This window comes from Macaca thibetana, chromosome 15 (genome assembly GCF_024542745.1).
Source record: "Macaca thibetana thibetana isolate TM-01 chromosome 15, ASM2454274v1, whole genome shotgun sequence".
Lineage (NCBI taxonomy): Eukaryota > Metazoa > Chordata > Mammalia > Primates > Cercopithecidae > Macaca > Macaca thibetana.
In genome coordinates, this window is record NC_065592.1 from 19,199,935 (window position 1) to 19,217,990 (window position 18,056).

The 18,056-nt window shown below is 43.4% G+C and overlaps 1 protein-coding gene across 7 annotated transcripts in view; it reads left to right on the plus strand.

Annotated features, from left to right (window-relative positions):
* The window catches only part of CDK5RAP2 (CDK5 regulatory subunit associated protein 2), a 191,486-nt gene that overhangs the window by 42,026 nt on the left and 131,404 nt on the right, over positions 1–18,056 (plus strand). For 6 of the 7 annotated variants that reach the window (XM_050761203.1, XM_050761208.1, XM_050761205.1 and 3 more), the window contains 5 exons: positions 1,886–2,040; positions 7,813–7,975; positions 9,155–9,208; positions 10,026–10,145; positions 12,806–12,898. In XM_050761203.1, the coding sequence (XP_050617160.1) occupies positions 1,886–2,040; positions 7,813–7,975; positions 9,155–9,208; positions 10,026–10,145; positions 12,806–12,898 (585 nt within the window). The other variant, XM_050761209.1, reaches the window with a different exon arrangement.

The following is an 18,056-nucleotide window of genomic DNA, read 5'->3' on the forward strand; positions in this document are numbered from 1 at the left end:
GCTAAAAAATCCTGTCTCCTTATCTATTTTAAGCTAGTATTAAGTAATACTATTTAATTCTTGGTCTTTGATATCTGTTGTTTTATCACAGTTTCTCTACCTGAAACTGGTTCTTTTTAGATATAGAGAGAAATGGCACCAGAAGCGCTTCTGGATACAAAGAGCAGGCGCTGTTTTTGCAGTTTACAATTTTCCATTTATGATGTTCACATCAGCCCTTAAATTGTCCTTTTAGGGGTATGTAGCTATTAGGCCCAAAATACCTGTGTTTTAAACAGGCTTGGAGAGGGTTAGAAACTTAGTATAGGTCAGAATTGGTAGAACTAGAACCACAAGAAGGTTCTCCTGATCACAAATTCTGAATTTTAGCTAAAGTGTAATTATGAGATCTAACTTACTGGGTCATTTGTTTTTCCCTGTAAGTGCTTTCCCGTGTGTTGGGGTGACAAATCTCTGCTCTGTCACTTACTAGCCTTATCACCTAGGATAAGGTATTTGCTTACTCTGAGCCTCTGCTTCATCATCTGTAAAATAAGGACAGTGATACCTGGTTTGCAGCAGTAATTGTAATAATAACTGTAGTATTAACAATTTATTGTGGGCTTACCATTTCATTGTGTGAGACATCCTCCTAAGCTCTTTATAGACATGAAGGTAATCTTTTCAGTAAACCTCTGTGAGGTGAATACTTCTGTCATCCTTTTTCTTTCTTTCTTTTTTGTTTTAAACAGATGATGAAACAGGCACAGAGTGGCTAAGTCACTTGCTTAGGGGCACACAGGCAGTAAATATCAGGTAGTCTGGCTTCAGACCTGCATTCTAAACTGCTATACTCTACTGTCTCGGGATATAACTTTTTAGGGTTGGATGCAGATGGGAGATAATACGAATGAAGCTCCTTGCTCAGAGCCTGGCATTTAGTAAATAACGGGCTTTGTTGTTGTCTAAGAATATGATACATGATTTTTTTCAGCTTTCATTGAGAGTGACAGGAAGCCCCGTGGGGAGATAGTGGTGGGGGCGGCACTGTGGAGGGCAAGGGCAGGGAGGAGGGAGCCAACATTTTTTTCTGAGCTTCCTGTGATGGAACAAGCGTTTGACAGTGACTCACGACAGCTCTTTGATGGGACGGTGGTTATCCCTATTTTATCGATTGGGAAGCTCAGGCTCGGAGAGGTTTAACAACTACCTGAGATCACATAGCAAGTATGTGGGAGAGCTGGTTTTTGAACCCAATTCTCTTTGGTGTTTATCTTTGTGATGTAATTGGAGGCAGTTGGTGTGAGTAGTTAGAGATTCATATCTACTCCCAGGTCACTTTCATGAACACCAGAGCCTTTTTCCCTAACACAGACACTGCCTGCATGATTTACATAATTTCCTCATTGGCTTCTCTGACCTCTTGGGAAGAACATACAGTTGTTTTTTTTTTTGTACCACCTAAATCACCTTGGAGATATAGAAAATGTACTTTAGAATTGTTCGGTCATTATCTTAAAAAAATAGGGCGGTGGGGGTGTGTGGGATGAATTTGTATGGAAATTATGGTGACTCTTTGGAATTTATGTATGTTTAGTATTGAGAGGAGCATTTCTCCTTGTTCTTCTTGAAGCTGTAAATATTGATCTGATTTTTCAAAACGAAAAATACAGTTCTTAGAGTTGAGTCTTTTCCATTGGAAATGCCTATTACGCTTCAGGATACAAGAGGGAAAAATGGCTGGCAAGTGTATTTATTACCGATTCTCTCCATGTATAGTACAATTCAGGGAGGGGAAATATGCTGGAGAAAAAGTCATAAATATTTATATTTTAATCCAATTTCCTTTCAAAATGTTCCCAATTGTCTTGAAAAATTGCATCAAATGCATTTAATTTAACTCTAGGATGTGAAAGCCGCCCAAGCAGAACTGGAAAAGGCCTTTGCAGGGACAGAAACGGAGAAGGCTCTTCGGTTGAGTTTGGAAAGCAAGCTTTCAGAGATGAAGAAGATGCACAAGGGGGACTTGGCAATGGCTCTGGTCCTGGATGAGAAAGACAGGTCTGGCTCTTGTCCCTGTCATACCCTGACATCACATTATCTGGCAGCATGTTCCCTTTTCTTCCCTTTTATCCCTCCCTTCTCCCCGTGTTTCCCACAGGACTTGAGTGACTAACGGGAACAAGTCCAACACAGATAGATAGAAAGAAAACTACGGAGAAAATCAGGAGGAAGAGAAAAGGAATAGCATAGTCATATGAGGTCAGAGATAGTCTACTGATAGACATTCATGCTGAAAAGTTCTACTCAGATACTAAAGTTAGCATTTGATTTTGCCCGTAAGCTTCCTGGAAGTCAAAGGAAAAAGGGTAGAGACAAGATTCACATTGCAAATGAGGTAAAACAAGCTAGTAACTCAGGAGAAGTCCGGTTTTACTTGGCACAATCAGAGGAAATTTCTCTTGTGGTTCTTCCGAAAGTGAACAGTGAGTGACTGCCCCCACAAGAAATACCAGTGAATTCCATGTGACTTATTTTCCATCATATCTTTTAATGCAGCCCAAGGCACAAATTAGTACAGGGCAAGGTGTGAAAAATAAAACCATGTTGACCAAATACAGAGCTCTTTGATGATCCATGATAAAATGGATGCCTTCTAGTCTATTGGATAGTTGATATGGCCTTTAGGCAATCCTTTGTGCCCATCGTATTTTGCAACCAAACTTTTGGTAAAAACTTGTCAGGAGAAAGCTGATTTTATTGCTTACCATAAACCTTACATTTTGATACTCTTGCCTTATTTTGGCAGTCACTAAGTGGAAGGTTAACTAAATCTAAGTCCAACTGCTGGCTAACCTGTGACCTATCTGTTGAAGAGCCGAGCTTGGAATTTGATAGAAATTGTTCTAAAGCAAATGATCTGTTTCAGAGGATACTGACTGGCTCCGTTTTCTTGGTCATTTGGTGCCTGCCCCCTGCATTGACGAACACTACTGTGTTGTTTAGGTGCTTGGCCTAACTGCCTGGTTTCTCAACTGTTGTCTGCTTTTACTTCTGCCTTGGTACTACCTGTGGAGATTGGAGTCTGCTGCTTGGAAAATCAGATGAGCAAATCCTAATCCTTGGGATGGGATTATCTGTAAAAGAGAAGTAAATAGACCCAGAGGGAGAGCCCATGCCTCCATGTAAGTGCCCTAGCTTCAGCATTTGGAGGTGCGAGCATTTATTTGGTGCTCTGCGATCTTTTCTTAGCTTTGATCTGGAAAATGAAAGTTTTATGATTAATAATTTCAGGGTGAGTGAGGAAACTGGGTTCCCCATGGACCTCAGTGGAGTGAATATGTATCATCTCAGTTTACCCATTTGAGACCTTGTGTTTTTCTTGACTTCATGGCAAGGAAGAGAAACTTCCCTGGGATGTGCCCTCCTACTGAGCCTCCCCCCAGAGTACTGCCCTTTCCAGGCACCACCCATGGAGCCACTAGACTGAGAATTCCACAGAACCATTTCTGTGTTCCCTTGTATCTCTGCCAACCCATCAGCAGTGAAGCCCTTAGAAGGCTTATGGGTTTGTCTTCCTTGGGGAGCTACAGGTCTGGAGCAGTTAAACTGGGAGTAGGGGACCCAGGGAATAGAATTTGTGAGCAGCCACCAAAGAAGAAACGACTGGCAGAATTCCTGGCGCCTGTGAAGGGGAAGGAGAGGGTTTGGGATAGGTTTGAAAAGAGGTCCTGGGACAGAGTGAATAGAAAAGGCCCTCTGAGGGGCCTGACAGATGCTGAGCAGTCAGTTCATTGGTTCTATTGGATCTTTATGCCTTTTGTTCGACAAATATTTCCTGAGCATCTTCCACTCAGCACAGTGGTGATGAGAATGTAAGAGGGAGTAATACAGCCTGGGTTCCTCTCCCCAGGAATCTCATTGTTTGAGTTGAAGCTTATCATCCAGCAGGGTGGGAGGGGTGGAGGGAGGAGCAAGATGATAAGGGCTAAGTAGGATCAATGCTGGGTTAACATATTTTATCGAATTCAGTTTAGAGGGATTAGGAAAAGTTTCCTGGGAGAAGTACTGGGATGAGGAAGAACTACTTGGACAAAGAAAGGGAAGTAAAGGAACAGTGCAACTGAAAGTCCTGAGGCAAGAAGGAACACGGCAGGATCCAGGCACAGGAGGGTGCATAGCCTGGCCTGAGTGCTGTGTTCTGGAAAGGAGTGGGGAAGAGGTGAGGAGAGGGAAGCTGGGGGGTGACATGGACCTTATTGAAGAATTTGAGTTTTATCCTAAAGGCATACAAGAAGCCACCGAAGAGTTCAAGGTGGGGCTTCGGGGAATGACAAGATCAGATTTAAATTTAGAAAGGTCTTTCTGGCTGCCCTTAGGGAATGGATTGGTGCTGGGGCTGGGTAGAAGACTAGTTCTCAGGCTGATGCAGAAATCCAGGAAAGAGCTGATGGTGATCAAGGTGGACGTGACAGAGCTGGGAATGGAGGAAAACAGGCTAGAAGGTAGGGTAGACATGATGGGCTTGAAGGACTTGGTGACTGATTGGATTTGGGGGATGAGGGGAACGGCTACAGTGACACACCCTTGCCCAGGTGTTTTTTTTTGTTGTTTTGTTTTGTTTTTTAAGATGGAGTCTTAACTCTGTCCTCCAGGCTGGAGTGCAGTGGTGTGATCTCGGCTCACTGCAACCTCTGCTTCCCAGGTTCAGGTGATTCTCTTACCTCAGCCTCCCGAGCAGCTGGGATTACAGTTGCCCGCCACCAAAAAAGCCTGGCTAATTTTTGTATTTTTAGTGGAGACAGGGTTTCACCATGTTGGCCAGGCTGGTCCTGAACTCCTGACCTCAGGTAATTTGCCAGCCTCCCAAAGTGCTGGGATTACAGGCATGAGCCACTGCGCCTGGCCCTTGCCCAGGTTTTGAGCGTGAGCAGCTGTGGGGTGGTGCAGTTTATTGAATTTTGTTGGGGGGAAAAGAAAAAGAAGAAGTGTTTTCGGGTGGAGGGAGAGGGAAGATGATGCCTTCAGTTGGCACGTGTTGGGTTCGAGGGCCTGTGAGCCTCAGTGAGTGGAGTCTAGGATGTGGTTGGGTGTATGGATTAAAGCTTGAGTTAAAGGAAGTATAGATTCATTCCTTAACCAACCACTGAGTGTGGCCTTGGGAATGCGTGCTGGGAATGCAGGGCTGAACGTTCTCCTGCTTCTGTGGTGCTCTCAGTGTGGGAGGGGCCAGATGTTAAAAAAATATATGTCGTGATGGATGCTGTGATAAAGGTGAGCCCAGGGTTCTGTGCTGTGACAAAAGCAAGGTGTGATCAGCTCTGCCTGGGCATGGGATGGGGAGGGCTTGTCAGACAAGGAGTCCTGGGAGTTGGGTGAGGACGCTTTGCCAAGCAGAGAGAACAGCACATAAAGGTACAGAGCCTGGCACATTTTAAGGTGATCCTAGAGGAGAGTGGTCCTCTTAGCATGTGCCACAGAAGCTTGATTCTTCATCTTTTTTGGAAGGGGGACTTTGGGAAGGGTTAACGTGTATCAAGGACTTACTGTGTTCTAGGTGGTGGAGTCTCCATGGATGTCGGATCAGGGCTTTGCTGAAGGCTGCATCTTCCTGGGATTTCCCAGAGGTCTGGCTGGACAGGCACCGAAACCCAATGTGTCAGTCCTGTGAATGCAACTGTCTCTCAGGGATAGCTGTGTCCCAGGCGCACTCCCAGAGACCAGTGCAGCAGTCGGATGCCAGCTCTGGATTTTTGCTCAGGTTGTGGCCCTTTTTGTGGTGAAATTCTCCTGGTTGTAGGATCAGTATGTTCCCTCCCTGAAGGCAGGCCTGCCTAGGAAGCTAAGTCAAGGTCAAGTGGTTAGCAGAGAACCGGAGCCAGAGTCCTTGGTTTTGCCCTCATGAGATGGATCTAGATCTGCGACACAGATCGACTCACTGTTGGGCAGGGCAAGGTGTTGAATCTTTAGGGCCCAGGGACCCCTCACGTGGATGGATGGACTCCGCCAATATCTTTCTGGGGTCCCACCACCCTTTTTAAAGGTGCATGCTTTAGCTACTTTATTGCCTTCAATCTGGCCTTTGAGCTGCTCTGTGTCTTTAAGGCAGTTAATACTGGGAAGCCCTGCAGATCAAATATGCCAACAGATATGTTCTATTTGGCTTACAGTATTTTTTAAAGTGTGAATTAGTTGCCAATATGTAAAAAATTGAATTTCATGCAGAAGTCTGGATTTCCACCTTCTCTTTAAAACCTAGGAGATTGGCAGCCCTGGGTATCGTCTTGCTGGATTGAGGCTACCCCTCCCCTTAGATGGGCCTGGTGCTCCAGCTTGGCCACAGGAGTCCCCACCAGGCCTGCCTACTTTTTCTATTCCCTATCTAGAACTTGCTTTAAGGTAACTAAAAAAAAAAAAAAAAAAATTCAGTTTTATTGATGTAAAATTACATACAACACAGTGCTTCAATTTTAAGTATTTATAGTTTGGTGACTACCTCTCTCATTGATTATGTGATGATTTCAAAGTTGAGCCCCTAGAGGGCAATCTTACACCTCTTTCCAGGTTTTCTCGGGTATTGCACTGGTGCTGCCTGGCACCCTGTGTCCTAGTGCATTGCTAGGTACTTCAATTACCTTTGTCTCCCTTTTTACCTTCATCCTGGGAAGCTGTGCTTCACTAGGGCAGCTCTGTCTGACTGCAAAATCTTTGTTCTTTCTACCAAACTAAGTTGCTTTCTAGGCTTAGCTGCAGAAAGGCTATTCTGAGGGTCTTCTGAGGAAATGCTAATTGTTACATGTTAAAAAAAAAAAGTAATAATTGTAGCAACTGTCATTTGTTGAGTTCCACCATATTCCAGGAGCAGTGCAAGATTGTTTTAAATAGTTTGTCTCCGGTCCACAATCCCAAGTCACCCCTATTTTGTAGCTGAGGAGGCACAGGCTCAGAGAGATTGAATTACTTGCCATGGCCAAGGGGCAGTTGATATGGGATAATTTGGTAATTATATTGTGTTATTTGATAACACAGCCCAGAGAGGGATATGTTCAGCTGTTCCTGAGGGGGCACTAGGGGTGCAGGTAGCAAAACTTCCTGGAGGGGAGGTGATGCTTAATTAGCTCTGGCAGGATGAATGGGTGTTTGTCAGGTAGAGGTGGGGGTGAGGTGGGGGTAGGGTGGGAAAGGGCCTTTTAGTTAGAGGAATAGCATGAGCAAAGGCGTAGAGGCATGAAACAGTCTGGCTTTGGGAGAGAACTGGAAGCGAGGCTACTGAGTGGAGATGGAGAGGGCGATGGTTTCCTGTGAGACTGAAGCTGTCGGCGGGGGCCTCTGATCTGGTAGGCTCTAAGACCTGGGACCTGGAATGCCTGGAAAGGAGTTTCACCTTTATCTTGAAAGTCAGTGTTTTTAAACTTTGCCCTGAGAAGCCTTGGCAAGACATTCTGTTTTTTCCACACTCACCTGAACAGCTCTGCTTCATTGGTTTTGTTTGCTTAGGTTTCAGTGACATTTCTTTTGGAGAGAGGACTTCTTGGCCAAAAAAATTAGTAGTCCGCTGCTGTTGGTGGGGGCCGTTGAAGGTATTTGAATAGGATCACAGCTTGGCTAGAGTCTAGAAGCTCAGAGTTGAATTGACTGGAGGCAGGCAGGGGACCAGTTAATGTCACACGAATTCTGGCGCTTCATCTCCTACCTGCAAAATGTGATTCTGTTTATGTTCAGCCATTGTATATGTCTACTTTGAAGATATCTGGCCCCATTTCCTTCCTCCTCCTGCTCCACTGAGCTAAGAGAACAGCTTAGAATTAATATTTAAATTTTGTTCTCTTTTAGACTGATTGAGGAGTTGAAGCTGTCTTTGAAGAGCAAAGAAGCTTTAATTCAGTGCCTTAAAGAGGAGAAATCTCAGATGGCATCTCCTGATGAGAATGTGTCATCTGGAGAGCTCCGAGGACTTGGTGCTGCTCCAAGGGAAGAAAAGGAGAGAGAAACTGAGGTGAGGCGACGGGACATGAAGAGGGGACTTTAATTAGCCAACCAGACTCCTCTGTGGGAGATGGAATGTGCATTCAGGCCTCATGGTTCATACACAGCCTGCTTCTAAATATGAGACCATTGTCAGCTGAGGAGTGGGCAGAAACTGCCTTTGTCAGGGGCCCTGACGTTCTTTTTCCTTTTCAGCCTCCTGTTCCTATAAAGAGTTGCTTAAAAAAAAACCAGCCCCTACCTGCTTGCCTCTGTTTTACCATGTGTTGATCTGTTGTTACCTGGGGACTTTATTTTCATCCTTTGGGTTTTCTTAGGATACAGTTGTGGTGCGTTGTTTTCCATCTTGCCTCTTGGTTAGAAGTAGGTGTGAGGCCAACTTTGGTCTGCAACTTGAGAGGTAGGGTGGGAAGGGGACTAACTTGTATCGGGCTTGGCAGCATGGGAGGGGTTCAGTATACCACCTCGTTCAATCCTCCCAGCCACCTGGCGAGGTAGTGCTCATGGTCTCCTTGTCAAGTTTAGAAACAGGCTCAGAGGAGTTGTTACATTTTTCCAGGTTCCAAGAGATGGGTTACTAGTAGCTGACCCCAAAGCCTCCCTGGACTCCTGCCCCTGCCCTAGGCGGCCTCCCCAGCAAGCTCTTTTGAAGAGGTTGGGCAGGCCAGGGAAGTGGAGGTAGGTCTTAGTCTAGGCCTTCCATTCTTGTTGGACCAAGAGTAGCTGCTGCATGTGGTATATTCACATTGGGGATGTTCTGGTTGTTCACAGAAAGTCTTGGTTTCTTCATGGAGCGGGGCCTGTGTTCCTACCACAGCAGTGAATGCGGTAGCCTTGCCAGTTCATTTTCATCTGTAATCCACAGTTGTTTCCTGCCCCTCCTCTTAACTCTCTTTCCCACTTCCGCGGCACGGCCCTCTAGTAGGCCTTCATCTTGTTCAGCAGCACCGTGGTTTACTCTCTGTGGGGCTGGTGATCAACCAGGGTAGGTTGTTGTCTTCACATTTTTCTTCATTCAAATCAGGTGGGGTTTTGGGTGGGGCGGAGAGAGGGAGGGGACACTTGTTTTAATGAGTTCCACAGTAGTGGGGGAAAGTGAGTAAGCGACAAGGACGTGCTCATTCTCATTGTTCTGGAGAAGCTGTTGGATTGCAGTGCCTTCTTGACACCAATTAATGCCTTTTCTTAGGCTGCACAAATGGAGCATCAGAAGGAGAGAAACAGCTTTGAAGAGAGGATCCAGGTATGTTGATATGGTTTTAAAAAAATGTATTGAAGATTTAGTCTATTCTTGCCTCTTGTTTTATTGAGTGCAACAGATAATTCTGTGTCACAGTAGCTGTCATTCATTGAATGCTACTGTATGACAGTCGAGCATAAGGTACTCTAGAAAGGGTTTCTTAATCTTTGCAGTAACTCTGTGAAGTAGGCATTCCCATTTTACAGATGTGGTACCTGAGGCCCAGAGAGGTGAGGTCACTTGCTTAAGAGCACATAGCTAGGAAGAGGTAGAGCGAAGATTTGGACCTGCCCATGTGCCATGGTTCCTCTGTCACAGCAGGAGGCATTTGTGGAGTGCCTGCCAGCTTAGAAAGTGCTTTCACATCCATTATCCCATTTGATCCTCACAACAGCCCGGAAGGGAGGCGGTGGTGATTATCTTTAGAAATGAACTCAGACTATAAATGTATAGTTCAGTCTCCATCAAAAGGAATGAAATTAATGATCTGTTATTTCCCCCAAATAACCTGGTATGGTTTCAAAGACTCTGAGTGACTGTATTCAAATTCCAGAAGGCATTGGAATCCTTCCCATAGGAATAGCTGTCATCGTCTTAACTGATTTGATCCCCTTCCCTTCACCCAGCCCTGTTGCCGGGAGCGGTAACACAGTAACTTGGAGTTGATGCCACTATGTTCAGCTCCACTTGGAAACATTAATCACAGGTTGACAGGAATAAGATAGAATAACTGCATTTGAGTGTGCTCTTAAAGATATATTTACAGTGCATTTTGGTTGGAACACATCAACTTAGTGAATCTTTTTCTAATCTAATTTAGGCACTTGAGGAGGACCTGAGAGAGAAGGAAAGAGAAATTGCTACAGAGAAGAAAAATAGTTTAAAGAGGGATAAAGCCATTCAGGGTTTAACCATGGCATTAAAATCAAAGGAAAAAAAGGTATGTCTGATACATTTGAAGTAAGATTTTTCTTTATTAGCTTCTATGACTGGCCTGTCCTACCCTGAATTTTTAGCTTTAGATAAAAAGTTTATAAGAGAGATGAGATAGTATAGAAAGTGGGGAAATAATCCTCTAGTCAACCGGGAATTCTTTTGGAGTGTCTAATCCAGTGCTGTTCAATAGAAATATAATATGAGTTACATATGTGATTTAAAACTTTATAGTGGCCTCATTAAAAGAAGTAAAAAGAAACAAGTGAAATTAATTTTAATTATATATATTTATCCCTCCAAACATAATCATTTCAACATGTAATCAATAAAAGTAATGAGATAGTCAACACTTTTTTTTCAGAACTGTTTGAAGTCTAGATATGTTTACAACACACCCTCAAATCAATCTAACCACATTTCACATGCCAAGAGCCACATGTGGCCAGTGACTGCCGCATTGGACAATGCAGGTCTAATCTTTTGAAGGATAACAGAAGAGTGAGATAAAGGAGTTTTGGGAGGCAAAGCCATGACTGTGAGTTGGTTAAAGAGCTACCTGAATGTTGCCTTTGTGATCCAAGGTGGTAGCTGATGGTTCTGTGCTGTTTTCTTGTCCTTACTATGGCAATCTGTTGTGTCCTGGTAACTATGCAAGGAACAGACACAGAGAAGAAAACCCAGCTCTGCTTGCAAGTTATTGGGGAAGAAAGAGTGATGAGGGTTGTGACTGAGGGAAGTGTAGGGAGCTGGGGAGGCAGAGGGAAGGGGTCCTGATCCAGATTAGGTGTGGATGTCCAGTGTGTGGAGCAGTGCTTAGAGGAGGAGGTGCCTGAGCTGCATCTTAAAGGATCAGTAGGAGTTAGTTGGGAAGGAAGGCGGACAGGGAGAGAACACTGGTCAAGGCGTTTAGTTAGGAGAGACCCCATATGCACCACAGACAGTTTGGAGTTGTCAGAGCACAAAGTGTAAAACTTAAAGGAGGCGAGAGAAGAAGGTGAAGCTTTTTCAAGTGGCCAACCAGTGGGGGTTGGGGAAACTAATCATATTGAGCTGCTTGAGTGGCACTGAAGGCCACTGAAAACTCTTAAGCACATTTTCATTTTGGAGAGGTCTCTGGCTCTATCTGGAGAGTGAATTGCAGGAGGGAGAGAATAGAGGCTGGGAGACCAGTAGCCTCGGTGAGAGCCAAGAAAGGCAGAATTAGAGCAGTGGCCACAGCAAGTAGGAATGGACGAGAAGGGGCTTATTTAAGAAATAAGATTCGAAGTAATTAGAAATAAGGTTGGGAAAATTTGAGGATTAGATGTAGGACTTCAGAGAAGCATAGTGAAGGATGACTTCAGGTGTCTGGCTTGCATGACTAGAGGTATGGTGGTGCCATTGACTCAGCTCAAAGTGTGGATAATGGAGGTTGATAGCAAGATCTGGGACAGTGGTAGATGTGATGAATCTGTTTAGAAAGTGCTGACTTTGAGGAGCCCGTACACCATCCAGATGAGATGTCCAGGAGGCAGATAATGTGCATGCCTAAAGTTTGGAGAGTGCTCAATCCTAAAGAGGTCAATCTAGGAATCCCTTGTGTACAGGTGTGTACAAGATTCTGAGAGTTGACCTACTTACCTAAGGAGAGTATAGAATGGGAAAGAAGAAGATTGGTGATGGGACTGCAGAGGACATCAGAATTTCAGGGATAGGGAGAGGAACGCACAAAGGAGACAGAAGGAATGGTTGCAGAAGTAGGAAACTGACCAGGAAACTGGTGGTGTTGCTAAGCAGTTTGAATGATCACCAGTGTCAGGTGCAGCAGAGATTTGCCTGCTAGTAATAGTAGTCCTGGTGGGCATGGTGGCTTATGCCTTTTAGGATCGCTTGAGGCCAGGAATTTGAGACCAGCCTGGGCAATAAGGTGAGACTGTGTCTCTAATAAAACTACAAAAAAGTAGCTGGATTTGGTGGTGTTCACCTGTGGTCCCAGCTACTTAGGAGGCTGAGGTGGGAGGCTTGCTTGAGTACGGGAAGTTGAGGCTGCAGTGAGCTGTGATTGGCCACTGCACTCTAGCCTAGGTGACAGAGCAAGACCCTGTCTCAAACACACACACACACACACACACACACAAAAGTAGTCAACATTGTATCACTTTTGGGGAGTTCTAGGCCCAACTGGGACCAGAAGCCTTCAAGTATGTCAGGACACTGGTGTCGGAGCTGCTCTGGGTGCTGGCAAAGTCCAGGGTGTGGCCACGGTGGTTCATGGCCAACTCTGGGGTGTAGGAGAAAGTCACTGGAGGATGAGGAATTTGGGGAATACCCAGGCTAGGTTGTTGGGCAGGTCATTTATAGGGATAGTAATAATAGTAACAGTATGACCAAGGCATTATGTTAGCACCAATGCACATTACCTCGTTTAACCCTAATAACACAATAGCTGGGTGAGTGGTGATACCCTCATTTTACAGTTGAGGAAATGGAGTCTCCAAGATGTTGAGTACCTTGCCTGAAGTTATCCAGCTAGTAAATGGCTAAACTGGAAATCCCACTTGGATCTTTTCTGATTACAAAGCCCTTGATTATAAGCACGACACAATTGAGCAGGAAAAGCGTGTGGGCTGTACAGAGAGGAGAGCCCAGTTAGATACTTGGCTGGTATTCGTTATATTTCCCCAGGTTGAAGAACTTAACTCTGAAATTGAAAAGCTCAGTGCTGCCTTTGCTAAAGCCAGAGAGGCCCTGCAGAAAGCACAGACCCAGGAATTCCAGGTAAGTGTTCACTTGGCGTAAGTGGCTGTCTCTTTGATCCTGACCCCTGGTGAGGTGAGGACTTTGCAGCTGAAAGAACTTGGAAGATTTTAATAAGGAAAACTGTGGGTGGTCTTTAGTGATAGAATTCGCTCAGTCTAATTAAATAATTAAAGGGAAATTCTCTACCAGATTTGGGAGATTTTCTAGCCCCCTCCTCAATATGGTAATGATAAATACCTCCACAGTTAGGAGTGCTAAGTGTGCTCTGTGCTAAGTAATAATGCAAGATATGTGGATTATCTCATTTAATCTTCACCACCCTATGGGGAAGGTAATCATCATCCCTCTTGTGTTTGTACTTTTTTTTTTTTTTTTTTTTTGAGAAGGAGTATCGCTCTGTCGCCCAGGCTGGAGTGCAGTGGCCGGATCTCAGCTCACTGCAAGCTCCGCCTCCCGGGTTTAGGCCATTCTCCTGCCTCAGCCTCTGGAGTAGCTGGGACTACAGGCGCCCGCCACCACACCTGGCTAGTTTTTTGTATTTTTTTAGTAGAGACGGGGTTTCACCATGTTAGCCAGGATGGTCTCGATCTCCTGACCTCGTGATCCGCCCATCTCGGCCTCCCAAAGTGCTGGGATTACAGGCTTGAGCCACCGCGCCCGGCCCTTTTTTTTTTTTTTTAAAAACAGAGTCTCTCTCTGTCGCTGCGGCTTGAGTGCAGTGACGCAATCTCTGCTCACCGCAACCTCTGCCTCCTGGGTTCAGGCAGTTTTCCTGCATCAGCATCCTGAGTAGCTGGCATTACAGCCCACCACCATGCCTGGCTAATTTTTGTATTTTTACTCGAGCCTGGGTTTCACCATGTTGGCCAGGCTGGTAGCGAACTCCTAACCTCAAGTGATCCGCCTGCCTTGGCCTTCCAAAGTGCTGGAATTACAGGAGTTAACCACTGCGCCCAACCATATTTGTGAGGTTTTGAGACTCAGGAGGGTGTGCAGCTTATTCACTGTCACACAGTTAGCAAGTGGCAGAGCCAAGATTTTAATTGCTAATAATAGCAAGAGACATTTATTGAACACATACTATGTGCCAAGGCCTGCTAAGTGCGCTCCATAGATTATCTCAGTTATTTGCACAGCAGCTCTATGAAGTAAGTATGATTAATATCCTTTTTTTTTTTTTTTTTTTTTTTTTAAAACTGCTGAGGAAATCCAAGTTAGTTTCTAGTAACTTGCTCAGGGTCCCAAAACTGGTAAGTAATAGAGCTAGGATTTGACTCCAGAGCCAATCTGACTCCAAAGGCTGTGCTTTTACTGTCATCCCATATCTCCCTTACCTGGCTGCTTTGGTCCCAGCTGCTCTTTTCCAGACCTTGATGTTTTTGACCTGCCTTTTCTCTCCTCCCTCCGTCCCCACAATGTTGTACTACAAGGACTCCTGCTGGTCAGCCCCTCTTTCTTCCTATTTTTAATTTCATGTTTTAAATTATTTTAACATGTTTCTTCTCATGTTTCTAGTTTTCCTACACAGCTTATACCTATCACTAATAACTTAATAAATCAATAAAGTTTCATCATCAAAGTAAGTCCATACTGCCTAAAGCTTCCTCCTTCCACCCCTTGCACTGATGTTGCTTTTGGTTGTAATGTAGAAGTTAGAAGTTAAATCTGATTTAAGACTGATTCCCAAAATTCATATCCCATGCCTTATCTTTTGCAGAGCTTTGATTCACAGTAAGAATAATTGAAGTAATTTGGCTTAAATCATGGTACGCTAGGAACATAGACAAATCTTCGCTTTTGGAATCTCAGACTTGCCTTCGCTCACCATTTTGACAGTGGTTGATGAAATGGAGCTAAGATTACACTTTAGACTGTTTCTTTTTTTCCTTGCCTAGAAAATAACAAGCTTCAGAAGCTGAATTCTTAGGGAAATTATGTTTCCCATTGCTTGGGAAAAAATCTGTTGGCTGCTGATAGCCAGAGAGAGCGGTATAAACATTGTGATATTTTACTGGTTATGACGGGCCTTAAAGGAAAGAAAGGAATCTTATAAATTTAAATGTTACCCAGATTTATTACATACATTTAACTTAATAACCCCTGTCTTAGTCAAAAGACTCTAAGAATGAGTTTTGAGGTCTTACAATGTACAGTGTTGGTCGGGTTTCTTGTCTTGCAGCACACAGAGATCAGGAACTGTTGTAACTCCTCAGGTTATACATGTCAGGTTGGCTCTTCAGAGAACCCTCATTTAATCTTTGCCCAAGGATGTAGCAGATTTACAAATCAGCGAGTTTTTGCAGGACTTGAACTCAAGTCTGTCTTCAAAGCCTATGTTCTTTCCACTCCTCTGATTGTGTGTGAGTAAATGCACACAATACACCTATGTTGGCTCTCTCATTGTGAGGCATACGTAGTTTGAATGGTGCACAGATACATGTAAATGCATTTTTTCCCTCATGTATTGGGATCTTTTTGGGATATCGTGATTTGAGCCAATTGCAGCATGAGTTAAATAGCCAGCGTTCACAGGGTTGGCATCAAGCCTGACACTGAAGCAGCAGCAGGTGATATTTAAACTCTTGAAGTGATTGCCAAAGTTCAGAAGTACAGAGGTGTGAATTCTAGTCACTGGTATCACTGTGAAGGTAATAGTGTGGGCTGGCTGCTGCTACCTCTATACTCATTTAAAAAAAAACTTTCAAATTGGAAACGGTATCCTCCCAGCTATTAAAGTAAAAATGCACATTGTAGGAAATTTATAAAATACTTAAAGTAGTAGTGAGAGGTTGATAGAAATCATCAGTAAACTCACCTCTTGCCTTGACTCTGTGCCTCGACTCTAATGCATATTTGTACATATATACATATACACTTTAAAAAATTAAATAGGATCATAATATGTATTTTGTTCCATGACCATTTTTAAAAATTTAACATTCTTGCCATGGCAGTATATACAGACCTACCAAGTCTTTTCTTTTTTAATTTTTATTTTGAGATAATTGTAGATTTACATGTACATTCTTTGTACCCTCTACCCAGTTCTCCCAAAGGTAACATCTTGCATAATTGTGATGTAATATCAGGACATTGACATTAGTGCAGTCTTTTGACCTTATTCAGATTTTTAGCAATTGACATGCATTCATTTGTTTATGTGTGGGGGTGTGTGCTGTTTAGCTTTGTGCTACTCAATCTTTTTAAACAACTGAGTATAGTCCATTATATGGAGGTAACATTTTTACTGGGAAGAATGTGGAGTGGGACATGGATTTGAACCTTGACTCTGCTCTTGCAGAGAGCAAGTAGTAGTAGTACAGTCTCTGTATTAGTACATTCTCATGCTGCTAATAAAGACATACCCGAGACTGGGAATTTACAAAGAAAAAGAGGTTTAATGGACTCCTCTATATAGCTGAGGAGGCCTCATAATCATGGTGGAAGGCGAAGGAGGAGCAAAGACACATGTTACGTGGCACAGGCAAGAGAGCATGTGCAGGGGAACTGCCCTTTATAAAACCATCAGAACTTGTGAGACTTATTCACTATCATGAGAACAGCATGGGAAAAACCTGCCCCCATGATTCAGTTACCTCCCACCAGGTCCCTCCCATGACGTGGGGATTATGGGAGCTACAATTCAGGATGAGGTTGGGGTGGAGACACAGCCAAACCATATCACTAACTCTAACCTTGAGCAAGATATTTGAGCTCTTCCAGCCTGTTTGTGCATTGTAAAATCTACATAATCACCCAAGGTTCAAAGGTTTAAATAAGAAAGTGTACCTGGGCACAGTAAATGTTGTTAGCTCACCCTTAAATTAGGTCGTATTTGGACAAAAACAGAGTACTTTGGTCTGTTTTTCAAATTCTTGGTTAATAGTGTTATTATATATAGCTTTTGGTTTGTGGAACCTCTCTATTATTTTTTGATTGGGAATGAAAGATAATGGAGTAGGTAAAGGAAAAGTAGAGCTAGATTTATTTATGTTGTACCCACTGAAATGGCAATTTATGTATCATATGCTATATGAGATATATATTATATGAGATATATGATATGTGAGAGATATATCACATGAGACATCTCATATGAGATATATCACGAGACATATCATATGATACACCTCAAATGAGATGTATCGTGATATATCTCATATATGTGATATATGATAGATCTCATATATATCTGATATATGATATATATTATGTATATATATATTTTTTTCAGACGGAATTTTGCTCTGTCACCCAGACTGGAGTGCAGTGGTGCAATCTTGGCTTACTGCAACCTCTGCCTTCTGGGTTCAAGCAATTCTCCGGTCTCAGGCTCCTGAGTAGCTGGGACTACAGGCGCATGCCACCATGCCTGGATAATTTTTGTATTTTTAGTAGAGATGGGGGTTTCACCATATTAGTCAGCCTGGTCTCGAACTCCTGACTTCAGGTGATCCACCTGCTTCAGCCTCCCAAAGTGCTAGGATTACAGGCGTGAGCCACAGCACCCAGACTGTATATCATGTTTAATCTTCACAAGAAGAAAATAGAGACTATTCCTCCCAAAGTGTTGGGATTACAGGCAGTGAGCCACTGTGCCTGGCCAAGGATGTGTTTCTTGATATGAGTGTATTCAGTTTGTGAACATTTGTTCAGCTGTACACGGATGATTTGTGTACCTTTCTGTATATATGCTATATTTAGTGGAATGCTGGTAAACCAGCTTTCAGAAAAAAAAGAAGGAAAAAATAATAATTAAAAAAAAAGAGGCCATTACTTCCCATTTCACAGATGTGCATATGTTTGATAATCATATGTATTTTCTTTAACTGTGTATTAATGAAATACCACATACTCTTGACTTGTTTTGACCATGCACTTTGCTGAAATTGCAGTCTCTCAGGCTGGCCATTGAACTAGCATGCTGACCACTTTTTTTTTTTTTCTCCAAATGAATCTGAGTTTGAGCCACTCTGATGTGGATGAACATTGGAAGTGCTTAGATTTATCTCTGCTTTTTGTCAGCCTAAATAACAGAGAGAATCTCTGGAAGAGAAAATGACACTTATTCAGGAATAGGACATGGCAGTGGGAATACATGTACCATAGCTATGTGCATGTTCAGGGAGATTAAGGAAGCAAAGCTTTTTAAAGAAAAATGACAATTACATGATTG